This window comes from Gekko japonicus, unplaced genomic scaffold (assembly GCF_001447785.1).
Source record: "Gekko japonicus isolate JY-2015 unplaced genomic scaffold, Gekko_japonicus_V1.1 scaffold298, whole genome shotgun sequence".
In the NCBI taxonomy this organism is placed as follows: Eukaryota; Metazoa; Chordata; class Lepidosauria; order Squamata; family Gekkonidae; genus Gekko; species Gekko japonicus.
This window is the reverse complement of record NW_015163615.1, coordinates 63,398-81,855: the sequence shown is the minus strand read 5'-3', so window position 1 is coordinate 81,855 and position 18,458 is coordinate 63,398. Positions and strand designations below refer to the sequence as shown.

Genomic DNA, 18,458 nt, shown 5'->3' with positions numbered 1-18,458 from the left:
TTAAGTCCGCCCAGCCCGTGGGAGAGTTCGGTGGAAGCCGGGGCAGGGGGTGGTGGCCGGGGATGGTGATTAGCAGGACGACGAGCAACCCGGGGAATTTCGCCTAGGGAGGCTTTTGAACGAGCGAGCCGGTTCCGTTGTCAGGAGACTGCCACTGCTTCGTGCTGTAAATTTTGGCTGTGCTTTTAATACAGAGGAAGAGGATCCGGTACTGCATCATCTACCGAACTGAATTTGGTTTAGCGTTATTGTTTTCTCCGCGGACGGCCGGTTGGTGGAAGATATCGTGCGCCATCATGTCTACGAATTTCCCCCCCGTGGAGACAGATGTTCCTCGTTTGCGTTTCCAGTTCCGATCTAGCTGCGAACTTTTGCTTAATTTGCTCCGGGATACCGAAATCTCCCTACCCTTCACTCCAGAACCACCTCTTACTCCAGTGTCCAACTTGACTCAAGGTTTCAGAAACGTCGGCGCTTTAGCAGGGTAAATCTCTTGGGACTCTGAACGTGACCTTGAGTCACGTTCTATGTCTTAAATGTTCTCAACTTCTCCGGGTGGCTACTAACAAGAGAGATCTAGAGTTAGAAATCTAATCTCCATTTCTTTTAGTGAATTTGTTTGTGGATGAGGGTGACCTAATTGATCATGAAATGTATTCCAGTTGCGCAAGCAGAAAGGTGTTCTATAACAACATACCCAGCTACTAAGGTTTTCTGCTCCTTCAGTTATATCTTAGTTACTGCATTGTTTTTTAGTTATGGAGTTTGGAGACTCCTTGGGTCTCAGCAAGAAATGTGGACTATAAATGAAGTAAGTAAACAAACAAATAAGGTTTGAGCTAGTTAGCTATGAGACTTCGTATATAACTTATTACCTGTCTTAAGACTCAGAGGTCTTATTTTTAATGTATGAACTGAGAAATTCCAGGCCAGTTTTCCCTTATAATAATAACAGGTTTAAATATTTGAAAATTTGAAATCAAGTCTTCTGACTGTTGAGTCCTTAGATGCCTCTGTGGACTAGAACATAACTATGAAGTGATCTGTTAATGTCTCTGGAATTCTGCATAGCGCTTTCTGTTTTGGGCAAGGCTTTGCCTGATGGAATCTTGCACTGTATTTCCTCACTCTTCCCCCTTCCCCCAATCTTGCTCTTCATGCATGTATGCAATGTGCTGTTTCTGCCTAAGAGAGTCGCTTTCCCCCATGATTAAGGATAAGCTGTATCTGCAAACCATTTCTTTAATGTGTGCTGTTGTGATCTTTAAGGACGGTATTATTCTTGCAAGACTGGGTAATAATGAAAGTCTGCAAATCCTTCTGCTTAAGATTGAAGTACTGGGATGTCTCTTCAGTCGTGAGGGCAAGAATTTCAGCCAGGCTGAAATACAACAATGTATTGTAACAGCATTTGTTTGGTTCCTTGTGTACACACATGCAACGACTATGGTAATATTGTCAATACAGGATAAACAGTCACCCTTATTTTATTTTGGCATACATGTCTAATATAGACACACATAATAATTATTGTTTGGTATGTAGACTTGGGATGGTATAACACTGTCCTAGAGATGCTGGTGCTGATAGGTGCTATCACATGGAATCAAAACAGTATTTGAGTTGGGGGTACAAAGCCCCTGTTATCTCTAAAAGTCACCACTGTGTAAGTAATATGCTGTGCAGTCTTAAGCACTGTTAAACCCTTTATTGTATTATTCGCTGGAATGAATAGACTTGGGGTGTAACTATTCTTAGGGTTGCACTGACAGCAGTTCTCTGGTGCGGCATTCTAGACTGGTTTCAATCCTATGATGATTATCCTTGCAAACTGGCAAAATGGCTGCGGTGGTTTAGGATGGTACTCTTGCCTAGAAGCGTTCTAACGGTACAGAGCAGAAAGACTAACAATAGTTGTCCAGAGAAAACCAGTCTTCCATTTCAGTGTCTTATGCTGCATTATAAAAGCTTCAGGTGTTTTTTCCTCCAAGCATTTATGTCACTCTGTTCTCACAGGGATACACCAAGACGCCGTCTAGATCTGTCCAACCTCAGTAACGGGGAAGAGGAAACTGCCTTCAACTTTAGCCAGTCTCCAAGAGCATTGGAAGCTGGTAACAGCTACTGCCAACAGTACAATTTTGATTCTATATCCAGCTGCTAGCCTTTAGTTGTTTAGAGTATTTTATCATAAGGCCTGGCATCTTTCCCAACATGAATATTAAATTTTAACATTAAACTAGAATACTCAGATTTATGAGGCTTTATTTTTTTTCAATGGGATGGGTCTAATAAATCCATGAGATGTCACTTGTCTTATTTGTCTAACAGAGGTATCCAGGAGTGTGTTTTACCAGCTTGGGCAGGTTTACCAGCTGCAGCCATTTCTGAAAGGAGCTGACCTAGCAACTATTATACATGCCTTTGTAACTTCCAGATGAGATTACTGTAACGGCCTGTGTCTAAGGATGCCTTTGACAAACTGCTGAAAACAGTGGGCCCAAAATGTGCCTGCATTGGTTTAATCAGAGCCTGTATAACAATAACCCCAACTGTTTTGTTTCTGGGCCCAAATCAAAGTTCTTTCCTGGTTTTTACAGCCATAAACAGTTGGGGACCATGGTGTGTGAAGGGCTGCTCTACCTGTGGCAGCCTTCCTATGCTTTGGAGTCATATTCTTGTGCCTTTGCTGCACGTGCTGGCATTAGCTGAAGTGAAGCTGGTTAATATGTGGGACTAGATTTCTTCATTCCAAAACTGGAATTCTCTACTCAAGGAGGCTCATTAGGATCCCTCACTCCCAAAAGTTTGCTAAAGCTTTTTTATTCTACAGGGCTATCCATGTTCTCTTTGCTGTGGCTTTTACTAACTTGATGCTGTTTTTAATTTTACACTGATGATTTTTAGCTGCTGATTTTATGATTGCTAAATAGTTAATAACTATTATTTTATTGGCTTTGTATTTCTTTTTTGCAGCTGTTTAATGTAGTTTCATCTGTATTTTAGTCTTCTATGAGCTGTTTTTAAACTGTTCTAGACTTGGCACATACATAACTTTTATAGATATTATGAACTCTTCGTGGCATGGGAGGTAGGAAGGTATACCGAAAGAGTGAGCAAGAAGTGACAGAGCAACTAGATATGAAAGGTTTTTGCCTGTCACCCATTCTGCATTCACGCCTTTCATTTGTCACTAGTCTTCTGGTTCAGCTGAAGGCACTGGCCTGCACAAACAAAGCCCTTCCTAGCCTTGGACCCTCATATCTGCAGGACTGTCTCTACTCCTATGCCCCACCACCACAACTTCTAGGGTTGCCAGGTCCTCCCAGCCACTGGTTGGGGGGGGGGAGTAGATTGCCAGATTCAGGTTGAGAAACTCCTGGAGATTTGGGGGTGGGGAGGACAGGAACCTCAGTGGGGTACAATGCTATAGAGTCCACCATCCAAAGCATCCATTTTCTCTAGAGGAACTAATCTCTCTAGCCTGGGGTGAGCTGTAATTACAGGGAATCTCCAGGTCCTACCTGGAGGCTGGCATCCCTAAACACTCATCTGAACAGGGCCTTCTACAGGTGCCACCCTACAAGTGAGCCAGATCAACAACTGCCCATTCATGTGTATTCTCTATAGTCATCGCCCCCCCCCCCAATGGAATGGCCTGCCTAAGGTGGTCAGGAAGGATCCCACATGTTTGGTTTTCTGTAAACCATGTAAAACAGAACTGTTCAGGAGGGCATTTTATAAAGGAAATAGGGCTTCATTATAACAGAATGATTCAAGGAGATGCTTCAATAGAGGGAACTTGACTGTAGACTATGCTAGTAATATATATTATATATTATCTGTTGCTTTATTTTTTTACTCTCACTGCATTCTATTTCTGCTTATGTAATAGTATTCCTTGCTTTAGCATGTAATGGTTGATAGTTATGCATTGTCTCAGATTTCTGCAGTCCTAGTCCTGTTTCATTGTTTAAATGTCTCCTCATTCTATTGATTTCACTGCCTTGAATCCCAATGAGAAAGGTGGACTATAAATAACATAAATAAATAGATTCTGACTGTAAAGTTTATTCTTCATAGAAAGTTTCAGAGTGATCCCATGCCTTTTTCCGTAAGAATAAGTAAATGTATTTGATGCCCACAATTCACATGTTCTCTGGCCTTCAGCCAAAGTTGGGTTTCCACCCATCCATGTGATTGATGGGGGTGAGACGCAGGATCCCTTGTGCTACTGTAAGAGAGAAGTAACTATCTTCTACTACTTGGACTTGAAGGTTAATGCTAAGGCATTAACTAAACAGTGCACAAGGCTTCTGTGTGGGGGTGGCTTGAGTGTACAGGTTAGTGTGCCATTATGGCCTGCCCTACGGATGGTGGTTTTCCTCCCAGGCTGTAACTCCTTAGTTCCAGGGTTCTGATTTACAGACTGAATGCTGTCCATTAGCTTTAGCGGTGTAGTGTCTTTGGCAAGCTTAACTTCATGGGTTTTGTGCCTAGTAAAATCACACAACAGGAATATATTTTTGCAAGCGTAGCGTATCCATCAGTAATAGGTCTGCTGTATAATTACGACTGTAGAGAGCATTTTAACTCAGATGGTGTTTAGTCTTGTTTTCTTCTTCCTGCCTAACCTGTCACTTTAGGAATCTGTTTGTGTTGGCAAATCTTTTGACTTTCATCCAGTCGCTTATAAGTTACTTTCTAAACATTACTGACCTTATCCCTTTCTCATTACAGGTCAGAAGGATTCAACAGAACCACAGGATAATCTGTAAGTTCTGTCCAAGCATTCTTGTACTTTAATCTTTTATTTTCACTGAACTTTAAAATGTGAGAGGGAGGCTTTAGTTTTGTGGCTTCTGCTTTGAGTGCCAGGTTTCTAGGGAATACTGTGAACTTGTTCAAAGTATGTAAGTGTTTGAACTTTTGCAGCAAAATCATGGTTTCTTCTGAATATCACACTGTGCTTTGTAACTTGCGAGTGTCACCAGAGCCAGAGCTGTTGCCCTTTTCACAGGGTTTGAAGACAAGCATGTGGGGGGGGGGAACTCTGCAATCAAATATTTGTGGGGAATTACAGTGTTTCTGTCCTGTTCTGTTTTTTTTTCCCTTTACTGGCGAAAGGGTTTTTAAATATAAATTCATACTGCTGACTGCTTTTGTGTTTGTTTTACTTTCTACCAAATGATCTGATAGAGCCTAGACTCCCTTGTGTGCAATTGTTTCTTAACTTAGTGACAGTTAAATTGTTTAGAATTGAAGTGCACATTGGAGATACATTAGAACCTGGAGGGCTGCTGCTAATTTGCATGGTATATTTCCATGTAGTGCTGGGCACTGTCCAGATCTTTATGCATCCACATCTAAAAGATTTTGTCCCTAGTTCAGAGCATTGTTTCCATATATGCCAGTCTCACTGATTGTCTCTTGGTCACTAGAGTGTAAAGGTCATCAGAGGGTAAAGGCAATGCAATATGCTTGCACAGTGCATTCTTTGTACTCCCCTGTCAAGGTATATGCAGTGCCAGCATATTGGGTGTCTATTGGACCAGATGTGGTAATTCTGATAGTAATGGGTTAGGCTTTGAGCCTTCCTTAGGTTAACCAAAGGAAATATAAAAAGTGGGTTGCAAGTAGCTTGAGCTCAGAGCTACAAAAGATGGATGTGCACTTTAAATAAACTAGGGAGAGAACAGAACAAAGTTTGAGTCCAGCGGCATCTTTAAGACCAACAAAGTTTAGTTCTGCGTATCTGATGAAGTGTGCACGCACATGAAAGCTTATACCCAGAATTAAACTTTGTTGGTCTTAAAGGTGCCACTGGACTCAAACTTGGTTCTATTGCTTCAGACCAACACAGCCACCCAACTGAATCTAGGGAGTAGATAGTAATGGGCCTTCTTGCTAAGAGACTTTGCCTCAGTTCTTTCCACTGAAAATGGGGGGGGGGGGAGTCCCCAGTGTGTTTTACCAGAATCTCTTCAGGAGGTTTTGGTAATGCAAAATAAACCATTACCTGACTCTGTGACTGTAAGTTTTTTCCCCCCAGTAGAGACTCAAGGAGAGAGTGTGCGCAATTGCTCCAGGTGAGTATTTCCTTTCCTTTATTGGTATCATTCACCTTGTGTAAAAATGCAGGTGCCAGAACGGCTGTAAGACATCAGTCAGGGGACCTGGACCTTCAGCTGCACCTCTTGGATTCATCTGCCGTAAATACTTTTCCCTCTTGGCATTTCAGACCGAAGTACTGTGTAGCACGCCAGGCACCCCGGGTTGCATCCACCAAATTAATTGGGAGATCAACAGCCCTTCTATGAACAAGGAGAATGTAAGTGCCTGTTGCAGCAAGTGATGCTTCCTGTAAGTATTTGTAAGCAGAATGTCAAGAAATCAACCAGGCAAAAGACCTCTGCTCTGCAGAGCCAAGGGATGAGCAAGCCATGTGCCTCTTTCCTGTTATTTAGTAGTGATGTTTGTCCTAGCTCTTCTGAAACTTCCTTAGGTACTTGTCTCCAGAAGTAAAACTGGTTCTGTCCACTAAAGATTACTTCTTCTCTTTCTTTCTTACCAGGAGGGCAGCTTTTTTAAGTACCCAGGGTGGCAAGTGCCCAGGTCCTTGCTGTTCTGGAAGAGACCACCAGACTCCCAGCTGACTCGTTATGCTGCAGCACTGGTGAGTTTATACTGCTTACTAGCTGATCTGATATCCCTGGTTTGGAAACTTCTACTAGGCCTACAGATATTAGATGGCTGTCTGCTCTAGGTCATTGTTTAGTATCGTGGTCCAGTGCCCACAGTGATAAGTGAGGTGAGAATCTGTGTAGCATGGCTGTTGGAATTTCCACTCTTCTATTGGGGGGGGGAGAGGATCTTTCCCAGGGAACTGTAGCACTCTCCTCAAATGGCCAGTTCAGGTGGGCTGTTGATTCTCTGTGATGAGGTACTTCTCTGTTAGGAAATGAGGCACCTCGATGAGAGAGCTCAGGTTTACCCAAGCCCCAAACTTAATGCTCCAGCAATGATGCTCACATGGTGATTTATGTAGCAGACCTATCATGTCATGCCTCATTAGGGTTTAGGAGACGAACTCTCACTGTGGCCACATCACTGAATCGCAGAGGGAATAACTTAATATACCCGTGAAGTTATTATATTGTACTTGTATTCCACTTTTCCCTGAGGCTCTTAATAGTCTCCCATCCACATTGCTGTTTCAGTTTGTCCCTGCTTAGCTTTAGCAAGTCTACAGTATTGTATACTCCCAGATCATTCACTGAATACCACATATCAGCCACATATCAATACATTTTGAATGAGTGAATAGGGGGTTATCACAGCAACACCCAGTGGAATGTGGTGTGCCACAGGGAGCAGTTCTCTCTCCCATGTTTAATATCTACATGCGCCCCCTCGCCCAGATTATCCGGCGGTATGGGTTGGGTTGTCACCAGTATGTGGACGACGCCCAGCTCTGTCTACTGATGGACGGCCATTCAGACACAGCCCCAGGAGATCTGGACTAGGAGTTACAAGCTGTGGCTGGATAGCTGCGACAGAGCCAACTGAAGTTAAATCCATCCAGGGCAGAGATCCTGCACCTCAGTCATGGGGGATTGAGTCAAGGAATCAGGCTCCCAGCCTTTGATGGGGCTCCATTGGTGCCAATATTGAGGGTGAAGAGCCTAGGGGTGTTCCTGGATATGCCTCCCTCTCTGTGGAGGCCCAGGTCACTGCCACTGCCACGTCTGCCTTTTCCCATCTGAGGCAGATCAGGCAGTTGGCCCCATATCTCACCCCCCAAGACCTGGCTACGGTGACCCACGCAACGGTCAATTCCAGACTGGATTATTAAAACTCTCTCTACATGGGGATGCCCTTGACTCTGCTCCGGAAGTTGCAGCTAGTGCAGAATGCAGCAGCACAGTGCTGATGGCGACGCCTGTGCAGGCTCGTATTCACCAGTGTTGCGTGAACTGCACCGGCTGCCTATTGAATTCGGGATCCGTTTCAAGGTGCTGGTACTTACCTTTAAAGCCCTATACAGCCAGGGGGCAGTATACGAGCTCTGTAGGGCACTGAGGTCCACAAACCAACATCTTTTGGTAGTCCCTGGCCCCAGGGACGTCCGACTAGCCTGGGCCAGGGCTTTTTCAGTCCTGGCCCCCACCTGGTGGAATGAGCTCCTGTATGAGATCAGGACCCGTTACAGTTCCACAGAGCCTGCAAGACAGAGCTCTTCCACTGAGCTTTTGGTGGAGGCAGAGGATGTCCCCTCTTCCCTGGCTAATCTCCTATCAGTGGCCTGGATCCAAATAGACATCTGGGTACCCACTGTTGTATTTTAACTGATTTGACATTGTAACTGATATCTGAGCTAATCTATTTTACATGGTATCTTATGTTTCTGTACTGTTTTAAATTGTTATTTTAGAGTTGTTTTTAATTGAATTGCATTTATTATACTGAGATTGATGTAACCCACCCTGAGCCTACTTGCGGGGAGGGCGGGATATAAATAAAATAATAAATACTAAAAAGAAAAGTAGGTACACTTTGAAGAATTGTGGAGCACGAAGAGATGAAGATGTACCAATATTGTAAGTCAATAATTGTTTAGAAAAATCCAACCCATAATAACACAAACATCAGGACTAATTACTCATATAGTCACAGATGTAGAAACGTTGCAAGAGAAATCCACATTCCAGAAAAACAAATTAAATAGAGATCTTTTATATAGTGATATTAAACTTTATTCTAATTCATTTAGATTCTTGAGCTTCAGAGGGAGGTCAGTCTCCATCTCATCCATAAAATGCATTATTCATGAACTACAATAAGCATTTTTATGCTTGGGAAGCAGTGGCTTTCACCTGTGAGACTGTTTCATCTTTTCTACGGGCAGGAAAGAGGGAGTCTGGAAGAGTATGAGATGAAGGATCTTGGCAGTCCAATTGCTGCGGGGGCAACACATAGAATGCCAGAGGCCTTGGATGGCTTTCCAGAGCTCTGTCCTGAAGAGCTGGAAGAGACTGAGGTGAGAAAAAGTAGGAGTTGCCAGCCACAAATGGCAGTCTTACTGTTTTGTCCTCTAGAGAGCAGTGCTGGATTTCTTCATGCTGCAACGCTGCAGATTTGGCGAGAAAGTACTTAGGCAGGAGGCAAGTAAATGTGGTCTGGCAGTACATGGGACCAGTGTTCCCTCTAAGCTGAGTTAGTGTGAGCTAGCTCACAGTTGTTTAGCCTCTGGCTCACACATTTTTGTCTTAGCTCAGGAAGGATGGCTCCAGAGAAAACTAATTGAGTGCAGTAGCCAAATTGCTGGCTCACAACTTTAATGCCAGTAGCTCAGAGAGTAGAATTTTTGCTCACAGGACTCCATAACTTAGAGGGAACATTGCATGGGTCCCCAGGGTTGTGTAGTATTACAGTGAGAAACTCTCAAACAGTGAAAAACCTCAGTGGATGAGTGCGGCACAGATCCTCCTCATTTGCTCAAATGTATACATTTCAAGTGTCCAAATATCTGTAATCATTTAACTTCCATGCTGAGCCACTGCTTTTAAAAAAGTTATACTAAGCAATCTCCTCTGTATTGAACAGTGTGTGTATTTCTAATTCTTTGATAGCATGTACTCTTGATAGAGATCTGTTCTTGGTTCAGTAGTTTCTCTGTTGATATGAAGAAGCCTTTGTGCTAAAACGTCACATGCTGCTTTGCCAACATAGGCAGTTTCATAACTGATTATTAATTACAGCCAGTGTTCCCACTAAGCTGAGTTAGTGTGAGCTAGCTCACAGTTTTTTAGCCTCCAGCTCACACATTTTTGTCTTAACTCAGAGAGGATGGCTCCAGAGCAAACTATTTTATCCAGTAGCCAAATCGCTGGCTCACAACTCTAATGTCAGTAGCTTACAACGTAGAATTTTTGCTCACAAGACTCCACCGCTTAGAGGGAGCATTGATTACAGCTCCAGCCAAAGTTAAAGGAAATGTATTTGGAGACCTGGTACCATTTCTTTTTTAAAATTCTGCACTCCTGTCTGCTCCTCAGCTCAGTTTCCCCGCCCCCATAAAATATATATCCTTCCCTGAAGCAAAACTGGTAGATTGGGAGGCATTTGGACTTGTGTAGTGCCTTTTAAAAAAGAAATATCCTTTTTTCTGACTTACATACATGATAACATTGATGTTGCGTGTCAACTGAAATACAAAGAGAGTTGGTTTATATTTTCCTGAGCAAAAGCAGTTCTAGGTTAACCCAGCATTCAGCAAAATTAGTTCAATGAAGTAACCGTTGGGTTGTGCGTTTGATGGTTTTTTCCCCTGTATTTTTCCCTTAGAAGCCACTTGCTGGCCACCTCTCCAGCATGGCTGTCCTACTTTCTGGACCCCTTCTTTCCCAGGACATCAATGTCAGCGAGGTGAATATGAGTTTTGTGTGTTATGGCAAGCTGAGTCTTGTCAGGTGCTCTCCTCCAGGTGAATTTGCTCTTTCTCTTTAAGAGAGTGCAAATGACTAATAAATATATGGTAGGCTGATAACTTTTTTTGTGGACTTACTTGGAAGGCTGCTAAGGAGATGATTCGTTAGTGTTATTTTCTAGCCCATCTGAAGTGTTTGGTGACAAGAGTTCAGTCAACTTTATGTGAGGGGACATCCTCCTAGTAACTGCCAAAACTAAAATCTAGCTTCTCCTCATTAAATTCTAGCATTCTCTTTGGAAATCCTGATGTTTTTGTCAGTGTGTTTAAGAGAACTGGGAAAGGTTTTTGCCCTCCCCTCCCAATGTTCTTTTCCTGTTGGCATACTGTCTGAGCAGGCCTCCATGAACAAGAACCGTCTCTTCCGATCACCATCACTGCCAGAAAAACTGAACAGGCCTGTGCTGAAGCAGACAGTCAAGAACCATGGTGATGAAACTCTCATGAAGGTGAAGCAAAAACACAGCCCGATCCAAGAACAGCCAGATGGGGTACAGTTGTGTTTGTTCCAACTATGGTTTCCAGTATCTATTGCATGAACCAGTAAAGGCAAAAAAGACATTACTATTTATAGTATTACTTTGATATTTCAAACTGTGTGTGCCACCTTTCCCCCCCAAGGTGGCGAACATCAAAACATTAAAACATATAAACACACAACACAGTCAGGGAGGAGGACCAAGAACAGTTAGCAGGGGGATGTCAAACAAAACAAAGTCTTCACTGGCTGGTGGAAGATAACAGTAGAGGGAGACTGATGAATCTTCCTAGGGAGAGAGTTCCAAGGTTTTGGTACCATGCCAAATGGGCTGCCACTTGTCTATCCTCAGGTGGTGGGGGACCCAAAGAGGGCTTCTGCAGATGACTGGAGTGGACAGGGCCTGAAAGCAATTTAGGAGTCAGAGTAGAAGAAGAAGAGATTGGATTTATACCCCGCCCTTCACTTGGAGTCTCAGAGCGACTTACAAACCCCTCTCCCTCCCCGTCCCCACAACAGACACCCTGTGAGGTGGGTGGGGTTGAGAGAACTCTGACACAAACTGCTCTTTTTCAAGGACAGCTGTGCCAGAGCTTGTGACTGACCCAAGGTCACATCAGCAGGTGCAAGTGGGGGAGTGGGGAATCAAACCCAGTTCTCCCAGATTACAGTCCGCACACTTAACCGCTACACCAAACTGGATGAAACAAGACAGGTATAATATGGTCCCTGCAAACCACTCCACTTAGCGTTCCGTACCAACTATAACTTCTGGACAATCTTCCAGGGCAGCCCATGTACAGATCATTGCAGTAACCTAGTCTAGATGCTACCAGGGCTGGCAGCACAGTTGTAAGAACTTTTCTGCCCAGCAAGGGCCACAGCTGGCTGACCAGCCGAATCTGGAGAAAGGCACCCTAGCCACTGCTGCCACCTGTTTATCTGATAAGAGGCCCGGGGTCCAAAGCTACAAACCTGTTCTTTAGGGGGAGTGCAGCCCCACCAGAACAGGGGATAGCCCAATTCCTGGGGTCAAACCTTCCTTCCACTAGCAGCACCTCCATTTTGTTGGGATCACATTTCAGTTTGTTAGCTTTCATCAGTTCCAGAACTGCCTCCAGACAACTGATCACATTTTCTACAGCCCCCCTGGGATCTGCAAGAAGTGCAAGATAAAGCTGAGTGTCATCTGCATATTGGTGGCAAGTCAGTTTAGATCTCCAGATGATCTGTCCGACAGCTCTATATGGATGCTAAAAAGCATGGGGGACAAGATGGACTGTTGCTGGACCCTGTAGGCCAAATGCAAAGGGGCTGAGCAGTAGTCACCTAACACCATATTGTGAAACCTACCTTTGAGGCAGGAGTGAAACCACTGCAGAACAGTGCCTTGCAGTCCAGAAGGATACCATCATCCATGGTATCAAAAGCCACTGAGATGTCCAGGAGAATTAACAGGTTCACATTCTTCCTGTCCACCACCATAAGTCATCCAGAAGAGTTATGGACAAGGCATTGAGCCAAGGAGACAGGATCCTGGTAGACTACACAAAACCACCTCCCTGCCCGCCAAGGCCTATGTTAATCCATCACTGAGTAGCCTGGGGATGCATAGTTGGGAAAAGTTAACTCTTCCCCCCTCCCCTTGCCAGGTCTCAGTGATACATGCCAAGTCAGCCCTCTCATCTAGAATTAAATCCTAGGATGGCTGCTGTTTCATTTGTAACTGACCTAGTATTTAAAAGCAAGATACAGCCCATCTGGTTGTTGATATGGTCACCACCAGCATCCTGGCTGGAAGAAGAGTCAGAAGTAGCTATCACCCATAAATGTTTGCTGTCCTTTCCCCTTGCCTGTCCTGTTCTTCTCTCATCACATCTAGCAGAGGTGATGATAATTCTGGTGTTGCTCTTATATGGACAGTAAAAAGCTGACCAGGGACTCATTTGCTTACGTGTAGCTGATGACTTATGATTTGCTTACAGGTTGTGCTTTTGAAAAAAACAACTTCCTTTTCTGACATGGAGATTGTCAGAGCACTTGACCAAGACTTTGGCCGCAGACAGCTAATTGGAGATTTCTCAAATGTAGGTTTCTTCCTGGCTTCTGAGTCAGGGGTTTTCTCAGGCTTATGGGAGAAGTTCTGGCTTTGCTAGGGCGAAAGGGCCTTGCTAATTGTTGGTGTAAAGGCGGGGGGAATGGCTCCACTATGCTGTGTAACATTCTTTGAATAGTTACATATATTTTGCTTAAGCATCCACAATTGTTTCACATCAATCTTTTCTACATACTCAGTCATCAGCTCTGCAACCTGAAAGTTTATTTACATTTCTTGGACAAAATATTAAATCTGTGTATGCTGCCTTAACAGCAGTTCTCCATGTTAAAACTCTGGGGGAGCGGATAACACTGATTCATGGACAATGGGGATTATATTTGGTACAACCTGCTGAACCTTTCATAATCCAGAGAACTTCTGGCCATCACTTTGCAGAGAAGCTTTAAAAAAAAGTGCTGAAAGCACAAAAAACCTACCATGCAGCAATTATCAGGGAGTATGTTTTCGGTACTTCTACAGAACTCGTAGTTCCTCTCCATATCTCTTGAAATACTTCTATTGCTTCCCAACTTTTTACCCCATTCTCCCTCTGCTGTATCATTCTAGTATCTTAAAATACTGTTAGTCTATGCAATTTTTTGCCAACAAAAGGCTTTGCTCTTAGTCAATTACCCAGACAGTGAACTTGGGCAACAAGCTCAGGCCTACCTTAAAATACCAGTAGTGGTGTTTGCTACATCAGAAGTAAGAACAGTACTGGCACTATCAAGGCATGGAGGAAAACTTGGAAAATGTGAGGTGATACATTAAATCAGGAACTACCCGATATAAATAATATTCACGTTCGCCACAAATGGGAATTGCACCATATGTTGCTCTGTGCAAAGGCAGTAGGATCATTGTACTCTATGGTGCTTCTCCAGACCCACATAATGAACTTTTCCATGGCCCACCTACCTTTATATTTTGTTCAAATAGTCAGGACTAGATAAACTTTCCCAGGTTTTCATAACTCTGGTTATTCAAATCCAACAATTTTAATCTAGAGTTTTAATACTCTGCCTTGTAAACTTGTAGAACAGGATGAAGCAGACAGTTGTGCTGTTTTTCAGAGCACGTGGAGTATTTTTATGAAATGAAGTATGCATGCTTGCTTGGATAGAAGTATAGCTTGCTGAGTTCAGTGGTGCTGGTGTCCCAACTAAGAATCACAACTTTGGTGGTAGAATTTAGGTAGTGCGCCTTCTGCAGTTCTCCAGATACCAGAAATAAAATGTGGCACATGTTCTCTCTCTAGGTGTTTGCACTGCCAACTGTAATGGGAAGGCATCAGGACCTGAGATATATCACCTCGCAAACTGTGAGCAATGGCCCCTGTTTTGTGTGTGTCCTTGGCTTTGTATGTCTCCTCTGTCCTCCACGCATGCTGCACTCTGGCTCTGCACATGTTTCTGTTGACGTCCTATTCTAAAACTGAGGTTACCTTGTGGGCAGGATAGCTGTAGTTCTTGACCCAAATTAGATTTTGTCCTATCCTCAATATTATTTTGTGCACTTGACGATATGTTCCCAACTGGAACTATAATTTATCCTGTAGCAGGGGCTGTCCTCTGTCTCAATGGTTTATAGGCATCCGTGTAGTGGAGCAGGGGTCACCAGCGTGGTGCCAGTGGGTGCCATGTTGCCCATTGACAGATTTTCTAGTGCCCACCAAGTGTTTTTAGAGGGCAGGTGGGGCTTTTGCCAAGCACCGTTTCTGATTGGCCAAAAGCCGCCCTGAGCCTGCTTTGGCAGGGAGGGTGGGGTATAAATTGAATGAATAAATAAATAAATAAAAATAGGAGATTTGATCAGTTGTGGAGATTTTAAAACATTGCTTTGGCGGCAGCTGTCACCACAAGACAAGGATTTACATTGTGTGAGAGAAGGTAAACGGCAGCAGCCATTTTGTGGCTGTCTCAGCCTCCTACAGCAGCCATTCTGTGGTAGCCATTTTTGTGGCTGCACCCATCATGCTTTGCCAGAGTTCCAAAGGTGCACATGGGCTCGAAAAGGTTGTGGGGACCCTTGTACTAAGGGCAGCCTTTGCAGCTGAACTGGAGTCTTCTGCTCTGCTTGTAGATGGCTGCTCTGCTCCATGATCAGTTCCAGAGCCTTATAGAGAAATTCTGCATCATTGACTGCCGGTACCCCTATGAGTATCATGGAGGGCACATCAAGGTGAAGAATTCATTTGTTGGTTGAGTCATATCCAGGGAAGGAGTGGGCTGTTCTCTGTACATAATCCTTGTAATTTATCTCCCACTCCCCTGTTGCAGGGAGCATTGAACATCCACAGACAAGATGATCTCTTTGAGCATTTCCTGAGGAAGCCCCTTCTCCCGTCAGCACCACAGAAGCGTCTTGTACTTATCTTCCACTGTGAATTCTCCTCTGAAAGAGGCCCCAAGATGTGAGTGTGAGTCTCAGTAAGGCCAGGGGAGCTATTTTAAGGGAAAGAAAAATAAATTCTGGGGTATTCCTTGACAGAGTGTCTAATTCTTGCCTTTTTGCTTACTGTGCTTCCCGCTGATTGAAGGTGTCGTTATTTGAGGGAAGAAGACAGAGCCATGAATGAGTATCCTGCACTGCACTACCCTGAACTGTATGTCCTTCAGGGTGGCTACAAGGACTTTTTTCTAGAGTACAAGGTAACAGCAAATAAAAAGCCTTCTGTTGTATAATTCCCAGCTCTGTGTTCTTCTAGGAAATAGAAAGATAAATGTTGCTGATGTTATTAGAACTCTAAAGCTTCCAGCTCTCATATGGACAGACAATTCAGCTATGCTTTGCTTGATGGATAAATTTTTGCCTTCCCTTTTATTCATCTTTGTTTATTATTAAGTGTTTATATCCTGCACAGGTGCCCCCTCACTGTTGAAGCTTGGTGAACTATTGCTGCTGTGTACTGTACACAGGATGTATGGGAAAACTTTGATGCAAGAAAAACTTAGGCACACGAGATCATGATCACTTGCAGACTCTTCCCCCACACACACACGTTTCTTGTGTAGGTTTTCAAATGTCGAGCATAGACTAGGGAATTAGAATGGAACACACATGGGGAATAATGCTGGACAGGGAATTGGTACATAGAACCAGAATGGAAGGGCAAGAAAGTAAGCGGTACCAGGTACAGAATTCTTCATCAAGCTCAGACTACTGGTTTCTGAGCCTCTAGAAGAAATTATTCATAAGACTCATTTCCTCTCTGTATGCAAAACACAAGCTACTTGATTGGCTGTTTTTTTTAAAAATTGCAATTTGTGAGGGACTCACTGGATCTAATAAGACTCATTTCCTTGATTGGCTGTTTTTGTTTTTTTTCATTGCAATTTGTGAGGGACTCACTGGATCCTATGTTACAAAAAATCTGACTGTGTTCTAACATTGACTTTGTCCTTGACTTCATCCTTTTCTCTTAGGAGATGTGTGAGCCACACAGTTACTGCCCCATGCACCATCAGGACTTCAAGGCAGAGATGCTCAAGTTCCGTGTCAAAAGCAAGACACGGGCAGGAGAATGGAAGAGAAGGGATCAAATTGCTCATCTCATGAAGCTGTGAGGTATCATAGGCAATAAGCAAGAAGGACTCCCCTGTAAAGGGAAGGCCTTAGGTCCCTGCATCTGATGATTCTGCACAGAGGCTAGGAAGGTGAGCATGCCAGGACAAAGTGGATCTGGCCATTGTGACAATGTGGAGAGCTCAGAAATGGGGTACATTGATTCCACAAGCTTCATCTGGGTAACATTGTGCCTGAATGCAAAGTATCACAGCGAAAGAGATCCAGTAGAATTGATAACACTGTGGAAAAAAACAGTGTTTGGTTCCTGGGGGAGGCCAACACTCAGACTGTCTCCTGAGATGCTGTCTGAAGGTAGCTGGCTATAGTGTTGTATAGCCCACGTTCAAAGCCTAGCTGCCGGAGGGAGACTTTATTTAATGTTGTGTTATGTTTTTTTCACTTAAGTGTCTGGTTTTAATGAAACAATAAAGTGTTCTGAAAGATGCTGGTGTTTCGCTGCTGATCATTTCTGTGCTTCCAAACATCAGACTGCAGTATTTTGAGCAGCCTGTCTTTTTTGCTATGTATATTAGTGTTAGAACTATGCTGGACCCAAATAGGCCAAAATACCAGTTCATGTGAGGGATATATTTTTACTAGCCTGCTCTAGACACCCTTATCAAGACCAGAAAGACTGTTACCTACTTATCACTTCAGTTGATCTTTTCCTCACGTGTATAATTAGAGATATGGTTGGAGATCTCTCATCCACCCCTCTGTCATTGTGTAAACTTTATTTTAGACCACTTTTCCTACAATCTAGGTGGCACCGAGAACCATATAAGACTATTGTCAGGACACTGTACTGTCCTTATGCTTTGTACATCCCCTAGGCCAGGGTGTCAAACCTAAGGCCCGTGGGCCAGAAGCGACCCACCCAGGGCTTTAACCAGGCCCATGGCTCTCTTCCCCCACCACCCACCCCTTCCCTGCCTGTCCTCACCATTCCGAGGGAGATCAGAGCTCCCGAACTTCCCAGTTGGCTGGGCCTTCTCTACATAGTTTCTCCTCCAGCAGGAAGCACCTCTGGGCTAAAGCATAAAAAAAGGCTGCAAAGAAAATGTGTAATGGATTTTCCTTTAAGGTCTCTAGGCCCAGATATACTACTCTGGGACTGGAATGGCAGTGTCCAGAGTGATATTGAAAACAGATCAGCCAATATCATAATGCCCCTATATAAATCAATGGTGCAACCTCATTTGGAATACTGTGTGCAGTTCTGGTCACCACACCTTAAAAAGGATATTATAGCTTTGGAAAAAGTGCAGAAAAGGACAACTCGAATGATAAAAGGGTTGGAACACTTTCCCTATGAGGAAAGGTTAAGGCGCTTAGGGCTCTTTAGCTTGGAGAAACGACGACTGAGGGGTGACATGATTGAGGTTTATAAGATTATGCATGGGAAAGAGCAGGTAGAGAAAGAGGTACTTTTCTCCCTTTCTCACAATACAAGAACCCGTGGGCACTCCATGAAATTGCTGAGCGGTCGGGTTAGAACAGATAAAAGGAAGGACTTCTTCACCCAAAGAGTGATTAACACATGGAATTCACTGCCACAGGAAGTGGTGGCGGCTACAAGCATGGACGGCTTCAAAAGGGAATTAGATAAGCATATGGAGCAGAGGTCCATCAGTGGCTATTAGCCACAAGGTATAGCTAGGGGCTCTGGGGCAAGGGATGCTCTGTCTTCTTGGTGCTTGGGGGGGGGGTCAACAGTGGGAGGGCTTCTAATGTCCTGGCCCCACTGGTGGACCTCCTGATGGCACTGGTATTTCTGGCCACTGTGGGATACAGAGTGTTGGACTGGATGGGCCTTTGGCCTGATC

The 18,458-nt window shown here is 44.0% G+C and overlaps 1 protein-coding gene across 1 annotated transcript; it reads left to right on the top strand.

Moving 5' to 3' along the window:
• Window positions 1-296: 296 nt before the first annotated feature.
• LOC107107149 (M-phase inducer phosphatase 1-B-like) lies at window positions 297-16,631 on the top strand. Its single transcript, XM_015407401.1, has 15 exons — window positions 297-484; window positions 2,017-2,114; window positions 4,741-4,774; window positions 6,053-6,089; window positions 6,242-6,331; window positions 6,575-6,676; window positions 8,909-9,040; window positions 10,348-10,428; window positions 10,828-10,980; window positions 12,953-13,054; window positions 14,324-14,386; window positions 15,148-15,246; window positions 15,345-15,478; window positions 15,605-15,716; window positions 16,491-16,631. The coding sequence occupies exons 1-15, from the start codon at window positions 297-299 to the stop codon at window positions 16,629-16,631; spliced, it is 1,566 nt and encodes a 521-aa protein (XP_015262887.1).
• Window positions 16,632-18,458: the final 1,827 nt, after the last annotated feature.